The sequence below is a fragment of the Paramormyrops kingsleyae genome, chromosome 13 (assembly GCF_048594095.1).
Source record: "Paramormyrops kingsleyae isolate MSU_618 chromosome 13, PKINGS_0.4, whole genome shotgun sequence".
NCBI classification, from domain to species: Eukaryota; Metazoa; Chordata; class Actinopteri; order Osteoglossiformes; family Mormyridae; genus Paramormyrops; species Paramormyrops kingsleyae.
In genome coordinates, this window is record NC_132809.1 from 11,347,290 (window position 1) to 11,370,281 (window position 22,992).

General features: G+C 38.6%; 3 protein-coding genes across 5 annotated transcripts; all 3 read left to right on the forward strand.

The window, feature by feature from the left end:
* Window positions 1-4,674: 4,674 nt before the first annotated feature.
* LOC111859407 (troponin I, fast skeletal muscle-like) lies at window positions 4,675-8,655 on the forward strand. Of its 2 annotated transcripts, none has more exons than XM_023842031.2 (7): window positions 4,675-4,791; window positions 6,629-6,660; window positions 7,231-7,267; window positions 7,424-7,552; window positions 7,751-7,840; window positions 7,947-8,123; window positions 8,282-8,655. In XM_023842031.2, exons 2-7 carry the CDS (start codon window positions 6,653-6,655, stop codon window positions 8,369-8,371), a joined length of 531 nt encoding a protein of 176 aa, XP_023697799.1. In that variant the 5' UTR covers window positions 4,675-4,791; window positions 6,629-6,652; the 3' UTR covers window positions 8,372-8,655. The 2 variants fall into 2 exon arrangements, with proteins under 2 accessions (XP_023697799.1, XP_023697800.1); XM_023842032.2 differs by lacking the exon at window positions 4,675-4,791 and adding an exon at window positions 5,745-5,898.
* Window positions 8,656-10,796: 2,141 nt separating this feature from the next.
* Window positions 10,797-15,371, forward strand: LOC111859408 (troponin I, fast skeletal muscle-like). Its single transcript, XM_072698192.1, has 7 exons — window positions 10,797-10,938; window positions 13,392-13,422; window positions 13,549-13,585; window positions 13,979-14,107; window positions 14,306-14,395; window positions 14,486-14,662; window positions 15,031-15,371. The coding sequence occupies exons 2-7, from the start codon at window positions 13,415-13,417 to the stop codon at window positions 15,118-15,120; spliced, it is 531 nt and encodes a 176-aa protein (XP_072554293.1). The 5' UTR covers window positions 10,797-10,938; window positions 13,392-13,414; the 3' UTR covers window positions 15,121-15,371.
* Window positions 15,372-15,484: 113 nt separating this feature from the next.
* Window positions 15,485-19,688, forward strand: LOC111857243 (troponin I, fast skeletal muscle-like). Of its 2 annotated transcripts, none has more exons than XM_072698194.1 (7): window positions 15,485-17,104; window positions 17,239-17,271; window positions 17,570-17,606; window positions 18,092-18,220; window positions 18,409-18,498; window positions 18,582-18,758; window positions 19,338-19,688. In XM_072698194.1, the coding sequence occupies exons 2-7, from the start codon at window positions 17,264-17,266 to the stop codon at window positions 19,425-19,427; spliced, it is 531 nt and encodes a 176-aa protein (XP_072554295.1). In that variant the 5' UTR covers window positions 15,485-17,104; window positions 17,239-17,263; the 3' UTR covers window positions 19,428-19,688. The 2 variants fall into 2 exon arrangements, with proteins under 2 accessions (XP_072554295.1, XP_072554294.1); XM_072698193.1 differs by having other exon boundaries at window positions 15,485-16,151.
* The last annotated feature ends 3,304 nt before the right edge of the window (window positions 19,689-22,992 follow it).

Sequence of the window (22,992 nt, forward strand, 5' to 3'; positions counted from 1 at the left end):
GCTTATTATCATCATCCATGTATGCTTTTATTCACTAGTAATATACAGTTCTCTTTGGTTTCATTATTTAACAAGAAAAATATGTTATTGAGCTGTAAGCATCACTTGACACTAGCATGTTTCCGACACTTAAAAGGTTGCATTTTTCAGTCAAGGGACATGAGAGGATACATATAAAAATATGAAAATATAGACTTTGTTAAAGATTATGAAAAACTGCTTACCGATTTCAATTTCATGATTCAGAATAGCTGTTGGTACATCTAGATGTACCTTTCTCTCCTGTAACAACTTCCTGTTCTACAACAACTTCCTGTCCGGCAGGACCTGATGCCCCCCTCCCTTTGCTGACGGCGGAGAGAGCCAATCTGAAGTGTACTGGATGAAGTTTATGGAAGAAAACTGCCCCCACTGTCCCTACCAGGACCTATGGAATAACTGCAGGTATGTTATCAGACATTGACACAGAATACACATGTGAGTAGCCCTGCCTTGTTACCTAAGCAGCCAGGAAACAAGCTTACTGCCAGAGCTTCCTAAGCTCTTTCCTCCATTTGGCCCTATACTAGATGGATGGAATCTGTACTTGCACTCATGTAAAACAAATGTAAAACGCATCAGTTTTTATCTGCGTAGTAAGTGGACTTTTGCTCAGAATTTAGCATTAGAAGATATGCAAATTAGGAGTAGCATAATAAAATTAGTAAGAGCTGCTTCTGTTCACCAAAAAGTTCCTGATACCTAGTTGGACGGCTAGATGAACATCGCTTCAGTTCCCAAACCGCTCCTCAGGGGCACCTCAGCCATTGCATGTATTTATTAAATTTCACCACCAGCTCACCTAATTAATTAATTAGTCAAAAAAGTCAATGATGTATTGATTAGCTATACGAGGTGTGCTAGTGGTCGAGTCAAAAAATACATGGGTGGCCAGAATGGTTGCTGCAAACACTGGGGTGATTTTAGCAGAGGCTTTGGAATGGCTAAGCTGACAGGCATTATGTCATAGTTCTACATCAACATGAAGTTGATTCAAACATCATTTCCTTTCACTGCACTTTGCACATGCCTGTCACATGACAATATTAACCATTTATAAAATTCTAAGCATCTCTCATTCTGGGAGCTAAGAGAAATGCTCAGATTGATGGAGGGAGACAGGACTTGGCCAGCAAAGTGGAAAAGGGTACAATCACTTTGGCACATTTCCTATGCAAAGCATGAAGAGATCAGTGTGTCATTTTTATATGACAGGCAGAGAGATAGACAGACAGGCAGAGAGATAGACAGACAGAGAGATAGACATCCATCCATTTTCTATACCTGCTGGTTTTAAGCAGGGTTTGGGGCCTATCCTGGAAGCTACCTGTGCAGGGCAGGGAATAACCCAGGATGGGGTGTCAACCTATTTCTGGGCACACACACACACACACACACACACACACCACACCACACTCATGCACACACCTGCACACCTATGGGCAATTTGGTAACTCCAGTTCAGCTTAGCATGTTTTTGGACTGTGGAAGGAAACTGAAGAACATGGAGAAAACCCCACAATAGAGGTGCATGATATCACACCGGCGTTTCTTTATGTTTAATGAACGTGTCGGATTTTAAACTGCAAAAAGTACCTCCACAACACTGCCGTCTTTCTTACCTTGATTATCCAAAATATCTTTTTAAAAGATGTTCTGGCTGCTGAAATGCCCCTTTCTTCACCGCCCCTTCATTGCTTATCAGTTCCACTAATATACCATGTGGCGTAGCCTACGTGCTCCACTACCTGCGTTTAATAAATATAAGCATACCCCGAATTTATACCGATTAATAACTCCTGGGCATCACAATGCGCCTCTGATTAATACAGGGTTACCAACTTTGGTCAGCTGGGTGGAGTGAGATTTTGAATTCGAGATCAGTCTACACAAACATTTACATGTATGTACGAGTATTATTACCTTGTAAATAATCTGTACGGTTTGCAAACTTCCCCAAGACTTTTGATGTAGCTAATTTTAGGTTTACAATGGAATAATACAGATTTGCCGGAAGATTTCTTGCGTGAGAGTGAGAGTCTGAAGGTGTGAGTGTCACGCCAGATGTGCGAGAGTTGGCAGCCCTGTCATTATTTTAGGCGCACTAGTGATCAGTTTAAAAAATTGCGGGTGTAAGTAAACATCTGTATATTACCGAAAAGCTGGCATCCGGACAAATGTTTACACCCATCATCTGATGTCCTGGTGGTTATTGTGGATGCGCCATGTAATGATATACTGTATCACGTACCTGTAGCCCTACAATAAAATGACGCAAGGAGAACGTGTGAAGCGGCACCAACTATACAGGGAAACAGGCGAGCGGACGGACAGGCGGGCAGGCAGGCACACTCTTTATTGAAAAACATGCGCGAATAAGGTTCTGCAAAAATAAATAAATAGAATAACAAAGGATGTACATAGTTAGGTGATCATGTGGTATCATCTGTCTTTAAATGCTGCATGACGAGTTATGGCTGGGAGACACCAGGCGCAAACGATCCCCAGCCGTACTTCCTACAACCACATGGTGGAATGAGAAGTTATTGATACTGCCACTAGATGGTGCAATTTCTCCAAAAATAACAGTTTTCTTTAACATCAAAAAGAATAAGGATAAAACTGGGCACAGGAATTCCCCTTTAAATCCAAATATTTTCGCTGCTGTAGATTATATTTATATTTTAATACTTAACAATATTCTTATTTTTTATTTGTTCTTTGGTGTTATCATGGATGTGTTACGCTATTGCATAATATATTTTAGTATTTTAGTATTTACCGATTGTTTTAGACTTCAGTTTTTATTTAAGATTAAGATTAAATTTAATATTTGAGAATCTAAAGTTATTTTTTTGGATGACTGGAATTTTCTAGCACAAATAAATCGTTCACAAATTGATTTTATTATTAGTAATGTAAAGTGAATGAAATGTTTAAGTAAGATCTAAGATGCATATGCTGTTGATGTACCACCAGATAAGTACATTTTCAAAAATAAAATATAAAATAAAATTCATATTTTGTACTTAAGTACATTTTTGAAACTGCTACTGATATTTCCAACCATAATTTACATGTCTGGCATTCCTCACATTTCTAATTTTACGTATTTTTCACGTTTTCTAATAAATTGGAACCTTTAGTGTATATATGTATAAACATTACAATATGAGCATTGTAGTACAAGACAAGCAGTGGTGCAACACAAGACAAACAGAGATGCAATACAAGACAAGCAGTAGTGCAATACACAACAAACAGTGTAGATAAGAGTAAACAAATAAGCAATACATAGTGCAGTATGAGGATAAGGGTGTGCAAATTGACAACAATAGAGTAAATAATATTGATAAAGTGTGAGTAATATGTTAAAAATAGTGTGCAGTGTATGCAGTGGATGGACGGGTGCAGGTCACTGGCTGTTAAGCAACTTGATGACTTGAGGAAAGACACGGTGCTGGTGGTGACACACCGCTGTTCAGAACTCTAATTCTTGTATTCCCTGGACAGGAAATGCATACAGTTTTGAGACTGCTCTTGAGACACTTTCTCATAAGCATAACTCAAAAAGCATTTTGATCTTTTTCAAACTTTGCAGATACACTGTATGGCTGAAGGTCTGAAATTGATCAAATTTTGAAACAGATTGCACCAAACTTGAAGCAACACCATTTAGTGGCAGCAAAGGGAAAGGACATGATAACTCAAAATGTATTTGCTGGGTGTTATTGCCACTTCACAAAAACATTATATGCAAGAAGATCTACAGCTGATTTTATTTTCACCAAAATTGAATAATCAGCACTATGTGGCACTAAAGGAAGGAAAGAGTAGCTAAAGATGACATGATCTTGTGAATACTGTATCTCTAAAAGTATTTTATTGATGTTTTTTTTTTTAACTTTCCAGGAACATTGTATATCTGAGGCATATTTCATTTTCATACATATCGCACCAAAATTGAAACTGTGAATTAGTGGTGGCACATGAACGGACCAATGCAGATCTGTTGAATCTGATTACATTGAGACAAATCACATAGAGATGGGCTTTTAATAAAGATTTTTTTGGAGATGGGGAGAGTGTGTAAGGGACTAGAGATTCTGGAGGTTGGGGTGTGTAGGAGGAGCAGGGATTGGATGAGGTGGAAGGAGTGATGGGGTTATTGTCATTCCAGGAGCATTTAGTTTATTATTATTATTATTATTATTATTATTATTATTGTTGTTATTCAGTAGGGAATCCTCACAATTTCATATGTCCTCTTCTTGACCCAGCATACACTTTACTTGACCCACATCCTTTTAAAATCCAAAACTATTTGAAAATATCGTTTGTGTGTTTTTAAAAAATCATCTTCAAAATCGTTTGAGTTGAATTGAAAAAAAATGTTTGCTGTTTTGTATAAATATATTACATGTATCTAAATATTTCATCTCCAAAAAAAATCATACAAGTTCAATAATCCAAGTTAAAAATAGCCACTCTAATTAATTTATGCATTGTTTTCAAAGTAAGCCAGAAGGTGTATCGATGGATTATTTTTAGTTGGTTATTTATAATTTTGAAGCCGCGAGAGATCAGATATGTCTGGATCAAATGGCCTTCTAGCCTACTTCCTTAATGAGAAATCCTCATTGGTCTAAGCAGATACGTTGGGCATATATACCCCGCGATAGTGGCAGGATCCTGTGGCTGGCTGGTCTCCCTCGCCCATACAGCAGGTCCGTCCTTCTTCTCTTCGCATAGGTGAGAACCGCTCCTCTCCTTTCGAATCTGTACTCGGCTGCCTTTCCTGCCACAGCAGGTTTACCTGTTTAGCTTCCTCAGTGCCTCACAGGCCTGGCACGCTAAATCACGCCCTTAGATGTTAAGTGAGAATCCCTCCATCCATCCACAATGGAGGCTTTACAGCACCCACATTAGCACGTCTCGTGAGCGTGACCGCTGTGGTAAAAAGAAAGAAGTTGAACGGAAACCCGTGGAACACAATTGAACACAAATAAAAAATAATAAGATACAGTGCCGTTACGCTGTCCTGCAGTGCATTTCCTGGTACATTTCTATAGATATCAGTTTTAACAGAATGTTTAGGTGATTCATTGCAACCCATACTGGATATTTAGTTATGCAAGATAGACGGATGCCTGGGTGGCACAGGTAAACCAACGAGCGGGAACTCGTGCAGTTAAATGTCCCTTTCTTTCGTAACATTAAGATTTCTCTATAAATATTTTTTTAGTAATTTGCAACATAGAGAATAGCATTAGCTGTTAATTTTGACAGTTCCGTTTTCATCTCTTTTTAAAATGAAATAAAGACGCGTATAACACCATTATCTTAGTTGTATCGCAGATCAACAGTATCGATAGTGTATTGCCCAAAATCAAGAAAAATACGTCGTTTTACTATTTTACTAATAACATCCTCATTTGCTTTATTTGTTGGCTCTGTTTTGCATCTAGTATTTGATGCACACGCAAACTAACTGCTTGTATTATTACTCGATCCTATGAATTGCGATTTTTTTGGTTAATTAATTATTAAGGATGTCTGGTTTTTTAAAAACTCACGAGTTTTTGAAGCGTGCCAAACGTCTCGCTCCGGTTTTGGTGTTTAGTGCGATGGCTGTATTTTTTGCAGCGCAAAAACTGGGGGGCGGGGTGTCAAGTGCCGAAAAGCTGGGTCATTGAATTCATAACGGGTCTGCTTAGCTCAACAACATAGCAAAATTAAGACATTGTGATTACGCTGGTATTTATCCTCTAAAACTGAGAGCAAAAAGGAATATTTCGGAATCGGAATAAACAGAGACATATTTGCACACCACGAAGAAACTGTGCCTTTTCTTATCTGGTAGGTGATTATAATAATTACACCGCTAAACGCAGCTATGAAAACTGTCTCTTTCTATGTGTTTGAATTTGATAAGATCTGGGGAACTTTACGTCATTGTAAATTAGGGGTGCAACGTTACAAAAAAGTCTAGGTTCAGTACAAACCTTGGTTTTGGGTTCACGGTTCGGTGTAATTTCGGCAGCCTACTGCAGGGAAAATTGTTTTTAAATTGTTTATTAATAAACACAATTAAGAACAGTTATAAACCACACAAAAAGACAATGTAGCTGTTGATGTGTCTGAATAACAAAACCTGAGATGCTTATTTGCACATTGCAAAATAATGAAAAATAAAACAGAAATTAACATCTACTTGTAAATTCAGGTTACGCCTGTACCAGTAATAAATGTATTCCTTCCTTGAATTGTACGTTCCCGAAACGAAAGTTATGTAACTGAACGGTACACGACGAATACGTGCACCGGTAACAATATGAAACTTTGCAATAGGAAATTGAATTGAATTAAAGAATGATTGAAATAAGTATAGGCTATATACACAAAGGAAATATATAAACTTTAATTAAAGTTTGAGCATAACTTTGCGAAAACATGTAGAGATTTAAAAGTTTATTTTTTGAAAGAACTAGTGTTAAATATAGTCATACGACCCTAAAAGTCTTGTTCAGAAAGGGAGATCTCTCAGATATGGGGAAAAAATAAGACCGTTGTGAATATCTCTTTACAGGGTGTGACCAAACAAGCAGCCAAGATGTCTGAGTAAGTATCAAATTTGTCCTATTCATCACGAAGTTCATCTTCGGAATTTCGATGGATGCCATGACTGTTATAGCCAGCAAGGGGCGCTGTCATAAAGCTAAGCTAGGATATAGCAATAATTGAGAAAACAATGAAGACGACTTTAAGTTAGCTGAACACCCTTCCTCTTCACCCTGATCTGCTTTAGCTGGTTTTGTACTTTTCTTTTTCTCGGTTTTTATATTTCACAAGTACATTTTGTGTAGTCAGTGCAATTTGTATAAAAAGTGCAGTTTTGTATATTTTGTAATATATTCTTTTATCACTCTTATGCCTCACATTGAGTCGCCTGCATTTTCACAATTTCGTTGTCAAGTGACAACAACAATAAAGATTCTTATTCTTACGTGGGATATGTGTTGGTTTTTTAATCACTCCTAAAAGCATTAAGTGGACTGAGCTCTAACAATCATTCCTGGTCAGGACACAGTCTAAAGTTGCATTTTTATGAAACACTTCTCAGATGTGTATCATGAAAAGTGTATTTCATTGTTATTAACTAAACAACTATATTCTGCATTAATCCCTCAGGAAAAAGATGTCCTCCACCCGAAAGCACAATCTCAAGGTAACCTGTCCCGTTTCAGAAATGCGGTTAATGATTTTGGCAATCTGTCAGGTTTTTTAAATATATTTAAGATGTCAAATATAATCTTAGGGCTGCATACAGATTTTATGCTTCCATGGCTTTTTATTGACATGTAACGTTGTTCTTGGTCTGCAGAGCTTGATGCTCTCGATTGCTAAGAATTTGCTGCAGACTGAGAAAACACAGATTGAAGCAGACAAGATCAAGTATATGGATGAAAACTGCCCCGCACTCTCCATGCCTGGATCTGTGCAAGACCTGCAGGTATGATACCAGACACTGACATCAGGTCAACAGAATACACATCTTAATATATTAACAGGTAAGAATTAATATTTCACTCCTGTAAGACACAGGTACAACACATCCCTTCAATAGTGATGTAGTGATGTGAGCATATATGACAGTCACATGCTTGTGTTTACCATATAAAAAAAAAACTCTGGATACATTTCTTTTCAGGAGCTGTGCAAAAAGCTCCACCATCAGATCGATAAGGTGGATGAGGATAGATACGACTTAGCAGCCAAAGTGGAGAAGGGCAATAAGGAGGTAAAGTCACTTTCTGATGCAGAAGATATTGTGAATTTTGTGAATTTGCAGGTCTGAGAAGCTCATTGATGCCTTGTGCTTTGTTTTCTCTATTGACTCTGACCAGATTGAAGACCTAAAGATTAACGTACAGGACCTGAAGGGCAAGTTCAAGAAGCCGGCCCTGAAGAAGGTGCGCATGTCCGCCGACGCCATGCTGAAGGCTCTGCTGGGCTCCAAGCACACGGTCAACATGGACCTGAGGGCCAACCTGAAGCAAGTGAAGAAGGAGGTCAAGGAGGAGGTGAGTATTAGTTATACAAAGCTTCTCTGTGTTTCCCAAGCATTTTCAGTAGTCATAACATCAACACTCTGGCTTTCCCTGTTTAATAAACTATATTTGGATACTTGGACATTTTTGGTCCTGAATTCCCTACACTCCCTGAAAATGTGCTCCCACAGGAGAAGGAAGCGGTTGGAGATTGGCGCAAGAACATTGAGGACAAGGCCGGCATGGACGGCAGGAAGAAGATGTTTGAGTCTGAGGCTTAAATGGTTTTATCATCTCTGGCCTGATTGTTTCCAATAGGTTTTCCGTCTGGCTACATAAAGCTCTCAAACTGAACTCTCTTATTGTCTGTGACCTTTTTCTCCGTTGGATGTAGAGGAGCGGGGAGGGTCAGTGGTGGAAGTTGGCAACTATTGTGACTCTGCAGGTTCTCTGGTCCTTAACTCCTTATGGCCTCAGGTTGTAGAGAGGAATTTGTGGGAAGCAGTTTTATAATGTATTTCCTGAGGTATTTCAACTCTAGACTTAATAAAAGGTTTTACTGCAAGGCTTTGAGTTGTCTGTCATATGCATTACCAAAAGTACCACTACCAGGCGTAATCTGAGAGGTTCCGAAATGTATATTTAGCAAATCTGAACATTAATGTAACTTTGCATGCATAAAAGAGTTTCATAATGAAATAACATCACTGTATTATTTTGGCATGCTGTTGATGAGTATTTCATGGTTTTCTGAATGCATCTAACAGTGCTTTTCCAACAAATGAGTTTCTGGAAGCCTGAGGGCATTGAAGGAGGGCCGTCCTTTAGCAGGAGTGACAGAGGACGACTTGCTAGGCACGTTAGACCACAAGAGATGGCTGGTGCGTGTCACGTGCTGTCCCAGACCTCTTTTTTTGCAATGGGGGAAGGCAGTAAAAGGTAATGTCCAAATTTAATTCACAGGTTTTTATTTACCGTAGTGGAAACCTGGTGAAGCCATGCTTCCTGAATCCGGTGCCCTAAATCTGCTCCTGAAATTCAAGTGTGGAGACACCATTCAAGTGTTCATTTTCTTTTTTATCTTACTAACACATTTTTAATGTTTAAATTAATATAATATTGATAAGCTGTTAATTATGGATAAAACAGGATTAATCCATGATTAATCAATTCATTTGATGATGCACTTTTATGATATCATTCATAATTCATAGTTGGAATGCCATTTAAATGTTATTTTTCCTTTCTTGTAATTTTCCTAACATTTAATGTTTAACATTTAAACATTTAAATCAAAATGATATGATGATAGAATGTATCTTTTTGTAATGGCAGTGTAATGCGTTATTTATACTGGTTAAAATTTAAAATCACCTTAAAATCAACACAATATTCATTTATTAACAAGTGCATTTGTTAACTTGCAGCTTGATGTTTTATACACCAGTGATTCTCAACCTCTTTTGCACAGCGACCCAATGTTTACCATGCGGGCTTCGCGAATTAACGCTGTGATCAAGAGCGCAGGGCGCTCTGCAATATACGCCAATCAATGCCTATCGCACAAATCTGATTGGATGTGCCAATGAATGTTAAATTAAGCATCTGTGGTTTGGCTTCTTGGATTGATTGAGTGTTCTCTAGTTTTGCGCTATGCATTGGCAGAAGAAGATCCGTTTATATGGGTTAATTCTAGGATTGGGGCTGGGAAATCTGATCCTGGATCCGCATAGGAGTTTGTTGATTTTAAAATGCTTCCATTTCCTACTCTGCCTCGCGTCCCTTTCAGAACTTGCCGAGACCCACATTTAGGTCGCGAAACTGAGGACTGAGAATCGCTGTTATGCAGCATACAGTGTGATGCAATAAAAGGTCGAGTTCCACATATCATGTAATTGCTCGCATGTTCTGCTTTACTGCTGTTTTGCTCCGCTGGTGGAATGCTATTAATACCACAGGCGACTATATCATTTTAAGTGGCACCCACTAGACTAGATGTTAATGGTTATTCATTTACGCGAAAGGAAAACTAATTTGTTCAGTCATTTTTATAAACACTCAGGGCAATTATTTTGTGCATTCGTATGTTTCCCGGCTGTTTGAACTTGGGCTTGTTTATATATTTTTATTAGAACTTTTAATTTTAGTTTTGCTGCCTAAATATATTTCTAGGGTATAGTTCGGTTGACTCTATAGCACATTCCATTGGTAAATTTATCAGAAAATATTGAAAATGTCTCCTCAGAAAGCATGTTATTATATTAGTGTCCTTTTGGCAAAAGTATCTGGTAAAAAACGGGACAAAGCCAGCACCTTGAATTGCAATTCAACAAAACTAGCATTTGGGCCACGCTAATTTAAATCGCTGCTCGATGATGTCATAAGCTAAATGCATTATGTCAGTCCTCGAAACGTGGATATTTATTACATTTTCTAAAAGATTACTAAACTATCATATCGTACAACAGAAGTTCTTTGGGGATATATACGATGTGGCGATTACACGGTATATAATGCATACTTGTGGTCAAGGAAAAACAATATAGTAAAGAATGGAATGTCATTTCTGAAATCAATATGTAAATTGGGAATAATAAGTAAAAGTAAGGCTATTCTGTTGCAGACATTTGGAAGTACTGTTTAATATTAAGAGTGGTTATTTATAATTAGGAAGCTCTGGTGTTAAGACATCTGAGTAGCCTGGCAAAGCCTCTGTTTCTAACAGCATTTCCATAACAAGAAAGGTACCAAGACGCACCAGATGACGAGCCGCCATCCATATATACCTCGTCATTAGTGTGGTGATTGCCAGTTCATCTCGTCGCTCCACCAAGTCTTCTTCTCATAGGTGAGATCTTTCGCTCTCCTACCTCTCCTCCTTCTAAACCACACCTGACTTTAAAATCCACGATTTAAGTGCATGCGACCATTTTTAGTATTTAAAAAAAATATATATGATTCACATTTTTTGGAAGTAGTTTGAGACATGTAGACACAAGTCTTTTTTGCGGATGTTGAGAAGGCTGTTGCTATAAGCATCCGCCGTTTTGTGCAGTTCATTTCGAGCTGCACTGGATATTGCGCGTTTCGTGACCTGACCAAATACAAGAATGCAAAAGAAAATGTTCTTGTCAAACATTATGAATATTACTAAAAACAATTTCCTATTATTTAAATTCGCGACCCCGACCAGGATAAGTGGTTAGACGATTGATGGGTTATTAGGTTCAATTTAGATCTTATGCAATCCAGAAAAAATACCTGAAAGCGTTAATTCAGTGGGTTTTAAAGTCCACGACCATGACCAGGATAAGGGAAGAATAAATTTAGCTGTTGCTGCAATCGATAAACATCTAGATGAAAGGGTTAAGTGGGTTTCAAAGTAAATTTAACACTAGTGCAGTTATGATCATGACATGACTTTAAAATCTTCCCAGAGTGTTGTATTCCCGGACATGTAAAATACGGCTAAATTTTTATGTATTGCACTTGTAAACAAGAGTATTGCAAATTCTGTTTTAATTGAGTATTCGAAGGGAACTATTCGTTTTATAAGACATAGAATTGGATATGAAGTGATGTGGATGATTTTGAATGGAAAGCACTTTTTAAATTTTACCTGGGATGAGATGCACTGTATAGCAAAGAATGACAAAAAGGATGAGGCCGAGATGCACATACTGTACTGCAACAAGGCAGGAGCGTAACTGGAGAGAGCAGGCATGCGAGTGTTGGAACAGCTGGTATATGCGCAGATACAAGCACCGCACTGAGTGCTAGCGCACTTGTAAAAATGTTTAGCCTATTAAAAATAGCTGAGAAATTCAATAAACGCCTGATTATTTAATCGATTGTTTGCTTTAAAACTACAGTATTAGCGTTGTATCCAGCACCATTTTATTAAATTGACCTGCATGCATTTGCAAGGGAACGTTTCTTAAGCGTGTGTAAAACATATTTGTTTATGGGCTCCTGTTAAAATATAGGCTATATGTGGATAAAAATAATTTCCCGAATTCGTTGTTTGGTATAAAAATATTTAATATCTCTAGAACTATGTATTATATATAATGTTATTACTGATAATAGAGTGGCAGTAAGTACAGAATTGCTTAGTAAAATATTTATTTTCCAGTCAATAAATTTGGTTATATAACTTAGGGAATTTTGAGTAAATTGTTTATGTTCTACCCGGAAAGATTAAGAATTAAAATATATCATTGTTCTTGCATATGGAATCTGCGTTCAGATATTTATTTCTGGAAATTTTCAAACCCATCTTCGAAATGCAGAATATAGGATGCACTTCAATATGCTTTCAGGTTGCAGTCTTGATCAAATATGGATCACAGATCCCATATGTAGTGGAAAAACATTTAATAATTATTTTCATGTCAAATAACTGACCTTGAGTGCTCATGGAATTGTACACCTAAAATATACCCAACCTCTCCGACAGTAATATCCAATTACAATGTAACAGAATATAAGATTTGTTTTATTGCAAGCTATAAATTAAAGTTTGTGGAAAGGCTCCTCTATGCCTGTGCCAGTAAAGTTTTCCAAGATGATGTTCTGGAAGGACGGTCTGATATCATATGATCTGGTTTGGGAAGCAATGGATAGCAGTGCAGCTTAATGCCTATTTGGTTGTGGGTTTGATTCCAAACCCTAGGTGTGTGTGTGTGTGTGTGTGTGTAAAGTTCACCCTCATTCACCGGGCTTTCCTCCTGCAATTAGATAAAGTGTGTGTCAACCAGAGTGGACCCTGCATCATGTTCTGCTTCCAAGTATAGACTGCTGACACATCATGATTCTGTGCTGAATAAGTGGTTATAGATGTATTCTTCCAGATGTTCCGTATATCTTAGAGGGAAACAAAACCTTACAGGATCATTTTTAGATGTTTCTTACTGTCAGTTAAAATTTTGAAATGTGGCAAATTAAATTTTTGTTTTCTTTCTCCATGGTGATTAATGTCTGTTATTGTTATGATGGTTGTTTCTGTGTCTCTTCTCCTCCTCCCCCCCCTTTTTTTTTGTATAATCACGGTACTGGGCGGGTGAGTTCGGAGTGGCCACACTGGAATTAAGTATCTTAACACTGTAACTTTAATGTAAAATAAAGTTGTCCTCCGAAGAGGGGGGGTGTGGTGGTGGGCAGAAAAACAAAGGAGTAAACATATCCTAAGTATTTGGGAACTTAGCTTTTGAAGTAAGTAATTTAGCTGATCTAGTGTTTTTCTCAAACATAAAATTATAATTGCCTAAATAAAACAGACAATTGTTTCTCCTGCCACAGGTGAAGACACACAAGAAGCCAAGATGTCTGAGTGAGTATTATGGTATCATACTTGGTTTGGTGCTTGAAGGTTAGACACTATGAAACTTAATACTTATATTACAGAGACTTATTAAGACTCATTTAATGTTACAAATAATTCCTTTCTGACTTACAGGAAAAAGATGAGCTCGAGTCGTAGGCACCATCTGAAGGTAGATTAAAGTTACTGCTGCTATTATTATTATTATTATTACTGTTGTTGCTGCTGCTCCTGCTGTTGTTGTTGCTGCTGCTGCTGTTGTTGTTGTTGTTGCTGGTGTTGCTTTTGTTGTTGCTGCTGCTGCTGATGCGGGTGTTGCTGCTGCTGCTGTTGTTGTTGATGTTGGTGTTTTTGCTGTCATTATTGCTGATTCCATAAATATGTCCTGCAGAGCCTGATGCTCTCAATTGTTCGCCATCTCATTTGATGCAGTTAATAATTTAGCCAATCAAGTCAGGTCATTTAATATATTTACGATGTCTGGCAAATATAATCTTAGGGCTGCATACAGATTTTATGCTTCCATGTCTTTTTATTGACATGTAACGTTGTTCTTGGCCTGCAGAGCTTGATGATCTCGATTGCTAAGAATTTGCTGGATGCTGAGAAAACACAGACTGAAGCAGACAGGGTCAAATATATGGATGATAACTGCCCCGCACTCTCCATGCCTGGATCTGTGCAAGACCTGCAGGTATAATATCAGGCATTGACATCAGGTCAACATGATACATATTTTAATGCAATAGCACATCATTAGTATATCCTTGTTAGGTAAGAATTCATACTTCCACCCATGAAGACAATTATAATAAACATCTCACAATTTAAGTAAAATATATGATGTTTATAACATATATGAAATTTATAAAATTCTTAACACCTTTTCCAGGAGCTGTGCAAAAAGCTCCACCAGCAGATTGATAAGATTGATGAAGAGAGATACGACCTGGAAACTAAAGCAAACAAAGGGAGTAAAGAGGTGAATTGCAAGTCTTACTACTCTTGTAACCAACAGTGCTTCTGTGGAGATGGCTTTTCAATATTCATTGATATCTGCCAAATTACCCAGATTGAAGACCTGAGGATTAAAATTCAGGACCTGAAGGGCAAGTTCAAGAAGCCGGCTCTGAGGAAGGTGCGCATGTCTGCCGACGCCATGCTGAAGGCTCTGCTGGGCTCCAAGCACACGGTCAACTTGGACCTGAGGGCCAACCTGAAGCAAGTGAAGAAGGAGGTCAAGGAGGAGGTGAGGAACCCTTGCCATTGGCATGTCTCAAACACTTTTAGGTAACACTTTACCTTTGAGGGCACAAGTAACTTAGTAACTTAATTACTACTCATGTACAAATCATGAACAAATATAGTTACTGCATGAAATACATGAACCATTATGATTGATTAATGATGATCGGACATGGGATCAGTACATAACTAACACTTAGTTTCTGGTTAATTAATACATTAAGTAAGAGTGTACTATTTGTGTTTTTTCCCCCACACTACCAACTTCAATTTGGATTAATGCCATTTCTCACTGGCTTTCCTTTTCTATCAAACTATTGTGTTTTTAACAACTTTTTCCTCATTCCATTTTTGTCTTCTCTGCCCATACAGGAGAAAGAAGCAGTTGGTGATTGGCGTAAGAACATTGAGGACAAGGCTGGTATGGATGGCAGGAAGAAGATGTTTGAGTCCGAGGCTTAAATCGGTGGATGTTGCCTGGTTTTGGTTTATTTTTCATAGATTTGTGTTTAAACAGGCTGTCAGAGTTGTGATCAATTTTGGTTTAATGTAGGCTGTTGGAGTACTTGGTAAATCTGGTCAAAGTTAAAATTTTGCTATTTGAAACTGTTTCACTCTGTATCATCTTATGTCTCTCAACTGTAGCATTTACATTGCATAGAAAGATGTAACGATGCCAAGTTAATTTAATTAAATAAATTATTTCACACAAACTTAATGTTTGAAGTATTTTTAATTGCCAGTGCTGTTGCTCCTGTTTGTCCATTTAATTATCTGTAACATGGTGGCGAAACAAATTCGATTCATTAAGAAGAGAAATTTGCAAATTATACATGATAAAATACTATACTACTTTGCAAATATTTTTGGTAGAATTCTTCCTATCCAGAACAATTGGTATGTTTTACTGTGAATTATGAATGTAGTAATTATAATTACATTTTATTTTTCCGATTCTGGATGGTTGGCAGTATTGTACTTTGAATCCATTTTTGAAATTACTTTTATCATATTTAACTGTCCCATGGTACTTGTATTCTCTCTGTGTCTTTGACCTGTAGTACAGTCATTTTTAAATTTCATTTTTACTTATTTAGTAATTTTTTTCTATTTTAAAATGTTATTTTTTATTCCCAGCTCTGAAGCATTCAGAACTAATTCTGAAACTATGAAAACATCACCTGAGATTTGTAAGCCTATGTTAACATATTAATGGTGCCTCTTCCTGTGATCATAATTAATGTGAAGCTAAGTCTTGCAGGCCTGAGGGCTGAAGGGGTTATTTCGGAAGTAGCTGGATGGGGGTGACAGTATTTCTAGAGGTTGCATTCCTATTGGTCTATAGGGGATTCTGCTTCCATAAAGAGAAATGGACTTTTGCTGAGCCATCAGAGAAAACCATATATACCTCTTAGGAATGTCTTCTGTCTGTGGCTTGCCAGTCTGTACCTTCCTTCCTCCAAATCTGTCCTGCTCTCCTTCTTCACTTATAGGTGAGAATCGCTCCACTCATTTCAACATCTTCTAACTGTATAACTGGGTGTAGAATATTTCTGACTAACATTTTCTTATAAGTGATTTATCTTATACATATGTATCATCTCCACAAAACAGGGTCATCACAGTAACAGAAAGTTTTTTTTTTTGAGAGTCATCATTCTTGGAAGTAACTGAAATGCTCTAAGGTTTTGTATAGCATGTTAAATGACCTAGAGGGAGAGAGTCTGGCACTGAAAATTGGCACAGAGAGGCTTTGGTCTTGGTCTTTTGCACAGGCATAGTCAAAGCCTTAAAAATGGTATCCATTGCTCAGACTGCCATGGCTAAAGACTCTTAAATATTTGCATGTCTTATTCACATTCAGTTGTAAAGATTTTAGCAAAACAACTTGTATCTGTCAAAAATGCAGCTACTGTCAGAGTACTTTTTTCTATTTTTAGCATTTTGCTATTATATTGCCAAGGCCTCTTGGGGCATTATCAAATCAATTCAGGCTGAATTATATATCAGCAATCAGACTTTGTATATTCTAAACTTTCCTATTAATGTGGAGTTATATTAATTAATGAAATGCATCTGTTGGATTTGTCTTTGAATAGCTGAAGAAACTTTATTGACGCAAAGTGAACAGTAAAATGTAGTAGTAACCGTGGAAACTGTACGTGTGTAGTTTGCTTAAATTTGCCAGCTTGATTGTTATTTACACAAGAGAAGGCTATACAGATAGTGTTTGTGGTCTAAAGTCTCAGGCATTCCATAAAGATTCTTTTAAATGGCAGGGGTTGTGGCACCTGTTGTGGTTTCGTGTGTTGACTTCTTGGAGAAGCGAAGAGTGTAACAGGGCAACCCTACAAGACAGCTGGTACTTTCCAAATATAGAAACACTTTCCTTGCTCTAAATGGTCAGCATACAGTTTTACTTTTTTTTTTCTCTTTTAACACATCGGTAGGTTCAGGTTTAACCTAAATAATTACAAAAATTCTTGTTGAATTCAGGGGCAAGTTGTCCAATTTAAGATGCCATGCTAGAGTTCCATTCTCTTCAAATAAATGGCTGAAATAACGCCTTTCCTTTTGCAGGGTGGGGGTCACATAAACAGCCAAGATGTCTGAGTAAGTACTCATTTGGCCATGTTTGCCATAAAGAGACTGATTACAATATTCCTGGTATAGTGCTGAAACACATTGTGACTTTGGGTGCAGTTTTTTATTCTAAATTCAGACTTGCTGTAAATAGCACTATAACACGGATGTAGTAATGACTGTGTACTAAGCATTTACCGTGTTAAGACTGTATGGCATCAGATGCCACATATCTTTTCAAATTTCCCTCATTCACCATGGAATAATAAAATTGTTAATAACAGTGTAAGATTCTTATATAATGATTTGCTTGTTTGAATCTTAAAAGGAAAAAGATGACATCAAGCCGTAGGCATCATCTGAAGGTAAAAATGGCAATTAAAATGTAAAATTGTAAACAGGAATATTTTGTAAAAGAGTTAGTTCTGGTTTAAATCATGGTTCCCCAATTCTGGTGCTGGAGGGTCAGTCTGCAACACATTTTGCACATTTCCCTGCTCAAACACATCTTAATCAGATAATTACCAGGTTTAGTACACTGTCAGAAGAAAGAGTAGCAATTTGTACCTTTGCTTGTCACTGGGGGGTTCTGCCAATTGAGCAGAAGGTACCTTTACCTACAGCTAGGGTACAATTGGCAGATCCTTGAGGATACAGCCCCAGAGAAAAGCAAGGGTACAAATTGGTTCTGTTTTTTTCTGATTATGTAGGTATGTTTGAGCAGGGAAATCTTGAAACTGTGTTGCACACTGGCCCACTAGGACCAGAATTGTGGAACCCTGGTTTAAATAAACTTCTGCCTTGCTTTGGTTCATTATGATACACACTGGACATGCCCACTGTCCTTCAGAGCCTGGTGCTTCAGATTGCAAAGAATTTGCTGGAAGCTGAAGTTTCTGAGCTAGAAGCTGAGAAGACCCGGTACATGGCTGAGAACTGCCCCTCTCTGTCCATGCCAGGATCATTACAGGAGCTGCAGGTTAGCTAACGACCAGCTGTAATCTCTGCATCCAGATTAATCACACATCTTGCCACCTGTGTAAAAACCACAGAATTCTCACTAAATGGCAAGTCAAACAGGTAGGTTAGCATAGAGGAATCATCCGCATGCTGCTTAGGAGGGCTACTCTCTGAAATCACTTTTATTCTGAATCTCTCTCTTTTCAGGAGCTGTGCAAAAAGCTCCACCAGCAGATCGATAAGGTGGATGAAGAGAGATATGATTTGGGAAGCAAAGTGGAAAAGTCCAACAAGGAGGTAAGTCAATTTTCCGAAGCTTCCTTTGTAGGTAGGTCTGGGGAGGTCACTGATGTCAATCCCACCCTTGTGACTTTGACCAGATTGAAGACCTGAAGATTAAAGTGGTTGACCTGAAGGGCAAGTTTCAGAAACCGGCACTGAAGAAGGTGCGCATGTCTGCCGACGCCATGCTGAAGGCTCTGCTGGGCTCCAAGCACACGGTCAACTTGGACCTGAGGGCCAACCTGAAGCAAGTGAAGAAGGAGGTCAGGGAGGAGGTAAGCATTCATGTGGACTGTTCCTGCCGCACTTTCACGAGTTCAGATGACTGGCAGAGGCATTATTACATGCCCAGTCATAATAACAAACTGCTGAACAAGGAGCCAAGAGAGACTGCAGAAATATTGTATGGTTTTTTTCCTTAAATATTGATTTATATGGAGAACTAAGCAGAGGTGAGATTTCAGGTCCAGACCAAGATTTTATTTCAACCAACCAGTTGAGTATTCTGTGACTATGACTCTTTATACTCAACTGGTTGGTTGAAACAAAATCTTGGTCTGGATTTGGACCCTCTGGGCCTGAAATCTCCACCACTGGAACTAAGGTGCTTTGCAACAGTTATGAATGGCACAACTGCACTAGTAGCTTAGAAACAGAAGATCTGCATTATGTAACCTTAATATTCTTGCTATTTATCACTTTATGCTATAGCATTTTCTCAGTCGAAGAAAATCATTGACGCAAAAGCATTGAGTATGTCCTTTGAGCAAACCTTTAGAAAATATGCAAGCCTGAAGTATTAATCAAATGCTATTGAAGGAATCATGATTTCCTGTCTAAATCTACCCCACTAGGAGAAAGAAGCAGTTGGTGATTGGCGTAAGAACATTGAAGACAAGGCTGGTATGGGTGGCAGGAAGAAGATGTTTGAGTCTGATGCTTAAATTGCCTACCACCTTGGGACTGCATAAAGTTCTCCGCATAAGGTTCAAATGGACTGCAACGCAGAATCCATTTTGACTTTATATCAGTCTTACTTATCCCAGTCTGCTGTTTGAACATGATCGATTTTTAAACCCAGCCCACCAGGAAGGCCAATAGTAAAGATCTCATACTCCTGCTGGTCTGCAGGAAAGCCACTGCTTAACATCTTTGAACCTCAAAGCGGTCAGAAATTTAAATAAAACACACATTTTGCTAACAAATGTGTTGTGTTGCCGAAATGATTGCAGAATGTAAGACTTTGTGATCCTGACAATTCTTTTCATTCCTCACTGTACACAAAATTTTGCATTGTTTAGTACTGTACAAAAAGGAAACAAAGAAAATGACATGCTGATGTGTGCCATCTCTCTGATATCTGAGTTTTATATTGTGCCAGTAGATTCTTTAGCTATGCCTAGTTATCTTAACATCCATCCATCCATCCATTTTCTGAAACCGCTGAATCCCAACTGGGGTTGGGAACAATAGGCGCAGGCACCAACCCTGGGCAGTCACCAACACACCGCAGGGTGCTATCTTAACATCCTTAACCATAATTGGGCTCAAGCTAACAAAGGCCTATTAAAAGACACTCAAATGTCTATAGATTCATCCTTTCAACTAACTATCCCATACAGCATGATGGAGAGGTTGAGCCTATCTTATCTCCAGTGTGTAGGGCAGGAGAACACGCTGGACAGGATGCCAGCCAATCACAGGGCACACCTACAAATGGGCAATTAAGACGCACCAGTTTGGTCAAATGCTTGTTTTTGGACAGTGGGCTGAAACTGCACAACAAAGAGAGAATCTGTGAATTCCACCAACACATGGGGGCAAGATCTGAAAGCTCCAGTCTGGGTGGTGTGAGGTGGTAACACCCCCCTTACACACACACACACACCCACCTACACACACACACACTGCTGTGCAATCATATCTTTTTGGGGACCGCTCATTAATTTCTATGGGAAAAATGCTAATGCTAACCCCCATAAGGTAAAAAAACGGGTCCACACAAGGTAAGGTATACCTGGACCAAACACACACATTATTTATGTCGGATATCAAGTATTCGTAAGTAATATTCATTAAATCTTCAGAAAATATAATTAGGGGAAAGACTCTACGTTATGGTTTCAGGACAGCTGCGTTCACTCCTGTGGGTTCATCTCTGCGAAATAGTAAGGCTGTTAACGTTGCCGGACTTACGTCTAAACAGCATTTATAATAAGAAAATAGCTTAATTTTTTAAATAAAGAGTGGATAAAGCATCGCTAAATATTTACTCGCAGCTAATGAATATACTAAAGTTGTATAGTATTTCCGTGCATGTAAACAAACACCAACCGCTACGACAGAAAAGGCAGAGCTTACCAGGGGTTGTGACATTTGCCAGGTAGCCTATCCAGATACATAGATATTAACAATATTTTCTTTGTGTTTTGGAAAAAGCCTGCAGCGGTGCTGTTTATTCACCCAAATTAGGTCATGTTTGTTATTTGCTTTAATGGAAAGTAAAATGTGTAAATGCAATACTCTCCGCAATGCGTTAAGCCGCGGTGCTGTTTGTTTGTATCGATGGTCATTGAATTCATGGGCATAAATTACGGGAAGATTGGAGAGTTATAATGCCCCCCCCCCCCACCACCACCAATAATCATGTCTCCCCTAAATGGGTGGAGACTTCAGCACCCCCAGTGTTCATACCAAAGTTACACACCTGATTGAATCATCTGGGAAGCTGACGTCACCATGTTATTAACCAAAAAGCATAAAATAATACATGAAGTGGGTTGGAAACAGCGATGTTTTTATAACATAAATTAGAATGATCCAACAATTATGCAAAAAATTTAAGAATCATAGGAGAAACAATCATTCATCCATACATCCATCTTCTATTCACTTATTCTGGTCAGAATCATGGAGGCCTGGAGATTCTGTGCAGATCAGGCACAAGGCAGGGTGACACTCTGAACTGGATGCCGATCCATGGCTCATGTGCAGGCGCACAGATAGAGTCGAATACTATGGACGATTAAGAGGCTCCTATTACTATAACTCCAAGACGAATATTGCAGGGTATCCCAGTGCATTGTAGTAGAAGCCAAATAATACACAACAAAATATATCAGAGAAATGAACCAGAATTGTAGCCCCTTAAAGCTTTTTTTCATTATTTGTTTGTTTGTTGTTCTTGTTAAATTCTTCCCAGTACTATGGGAAAACAGAAAAAGAGATTAGTAGCTAAAGGTAAATCCTAAAATCTCCAGGTGGACTCAGAAGGTCACAAACGCAGAAAAAAGCACTTGATTTTCAGACAAATTCGCTTTTAAACTTTAAAGTTCGACTGCCGTGTTAATGTATGCGTCAATGTAAATGTGTTAATGCAGGTAATGACGGGCTTGGGTGGCTATTTAGCTGAGCTAATCTCTCCCCCAGGGAGAACCATAAACTCTTCCCATGGGCAACAGGACCATCTACGCCTCTATTTATGGTCATGGCGCTCTCTGTTTCTAACATCCTTTCTCAGTCCTCTGTCAAGCAGGGGTATCTGCTGGTCTCGAGTTTCTTCAAGAAGCCCACATGTCAGCCAGCAAGGACGTGACTTACTAAGTTTATCTGCCTGCCAACGGCCTTAGCATGCAAGTGAGCTGGCTTTGTGCTGCCTGTGGGGGCAGCTAACCCTCAGGGGTGCCTTTTACGACGGACGTATTATCCGGAACATTCTGCGGTAATTTGAAGGATTTCTGAATGCTCCACATGCTTCCCTGCCTTCTCTGGGGTCCTCAGCCATGTGATGCACCATTATGGCTGAACCTGGACCTTGTTAGCCTCAAGGCCTGATTTTATCACTTTAGCAGTATTTTTTTAACAATGCATTTTGTCTAATTATATGGACCATATAGAGCAATTTGATGGTTCTTCCTGTTTGCTCTCCTCTGGTTGGGGACCATTTTGACGCTGGGGGGTGGGTGGTGAGAAAGCTAATTTGTACATTATCATTAATAACACGTGCAAAACTGTCCAGCATCGTCAATGAAGAAGAATTCCTGGTCACACCCCGTAATCTTTGCATTATGCACATCCTGACATCGCTTGGAGCACAATTTAATTCAAAGGTGAGCTGAGAAGCAAAAATGTTCACTGTAACATCCAAAGATAGAGTATTGACAGAGTATTGCTGATTAGATTAAATTAATGCTTAGTATGTGTCCAGTCTATACCTGATGAAATGTATGAGAGAATTACAAATTACAAATACATCCATCCATCTGTCCATCCATCTTCCAGCTGTTTTTCCTGGTCAGTGACATGGGCATACATGCTCACATCATGCTCTTGTTCTCAGTATTACATGGAGGTCTAGAAACTCAACCCCGGATCATTAGAACTTTTTGAACGGGGGGGGGGTGAACAGAAGATATGGTGATTATAAATTATGCAGCTCTTTAATTCGTCCATCTTCCAGAACCACCGATTGGGCCTGGAAGCCCAGGGCCGGAGGCTGGGGAGAGCCTG

What these genes read in the sequence shown, in the direction of transcription:
- LOC111859407 (XM_023842031.2), top strand. An exon ending in CCCGAAAGCACAATCTCAAG is followed by an intron (nt 7,268 to 7,423) that starts GTAACCTGTCCC and finishes CTTGGTCTGCAG; the next exon opens with AGCTTGATGCTCTCGATTGC. An exon ending in TGGAGAAGGGCAATAAGGAG is followed by an intron (nt 7,841 to 7,946) that starts GTAAAGTCACTT and finishes GACTCTGACCAG; the next exon opens with ATTGAAGACCTAAAGATTAA.
- LOC111859408 (XM_072698192.1), top strand. An exon ending in GTCGTAGGCACCATCTGAAG is followed by an intron (nt 13,586 to 13,978) that starts GTAGATTAAAGT and finishes CTTGGCCTGCAG; the next exon opens with AGCTTGATGATCTCGATTGC. An exon ending in AGAAGGAGGTCAAGGAGGAG is followed by an intron (nt 14,663 to 15,030) that starts GTGAGGAACCCT and finishes CTGCCCATACAG; the next exon opens with GAGAAAGAAGCAGTTGGTGA.
- LOC111857243 (XM_072698194.1), top strand. An exon ending in GCCGTAGGCATCATCTGAAG is followed by an intron (nt 17,607 to 18,091) that starts GTAAAAATGGCA and finishes ACTGTCCTTCAG; the next exon opens with AGCCTGGTGCTTCAGATTGC. An exon ending in GATCATTACAGGAGCTGCAG is followed by an intron (nt 18,221 to 18,408) that starts GTTAGCTAACGA and finishes CTCTCTTTTCAG; the next exon opens with GAGCTGTGCAAAAAGCTCCA.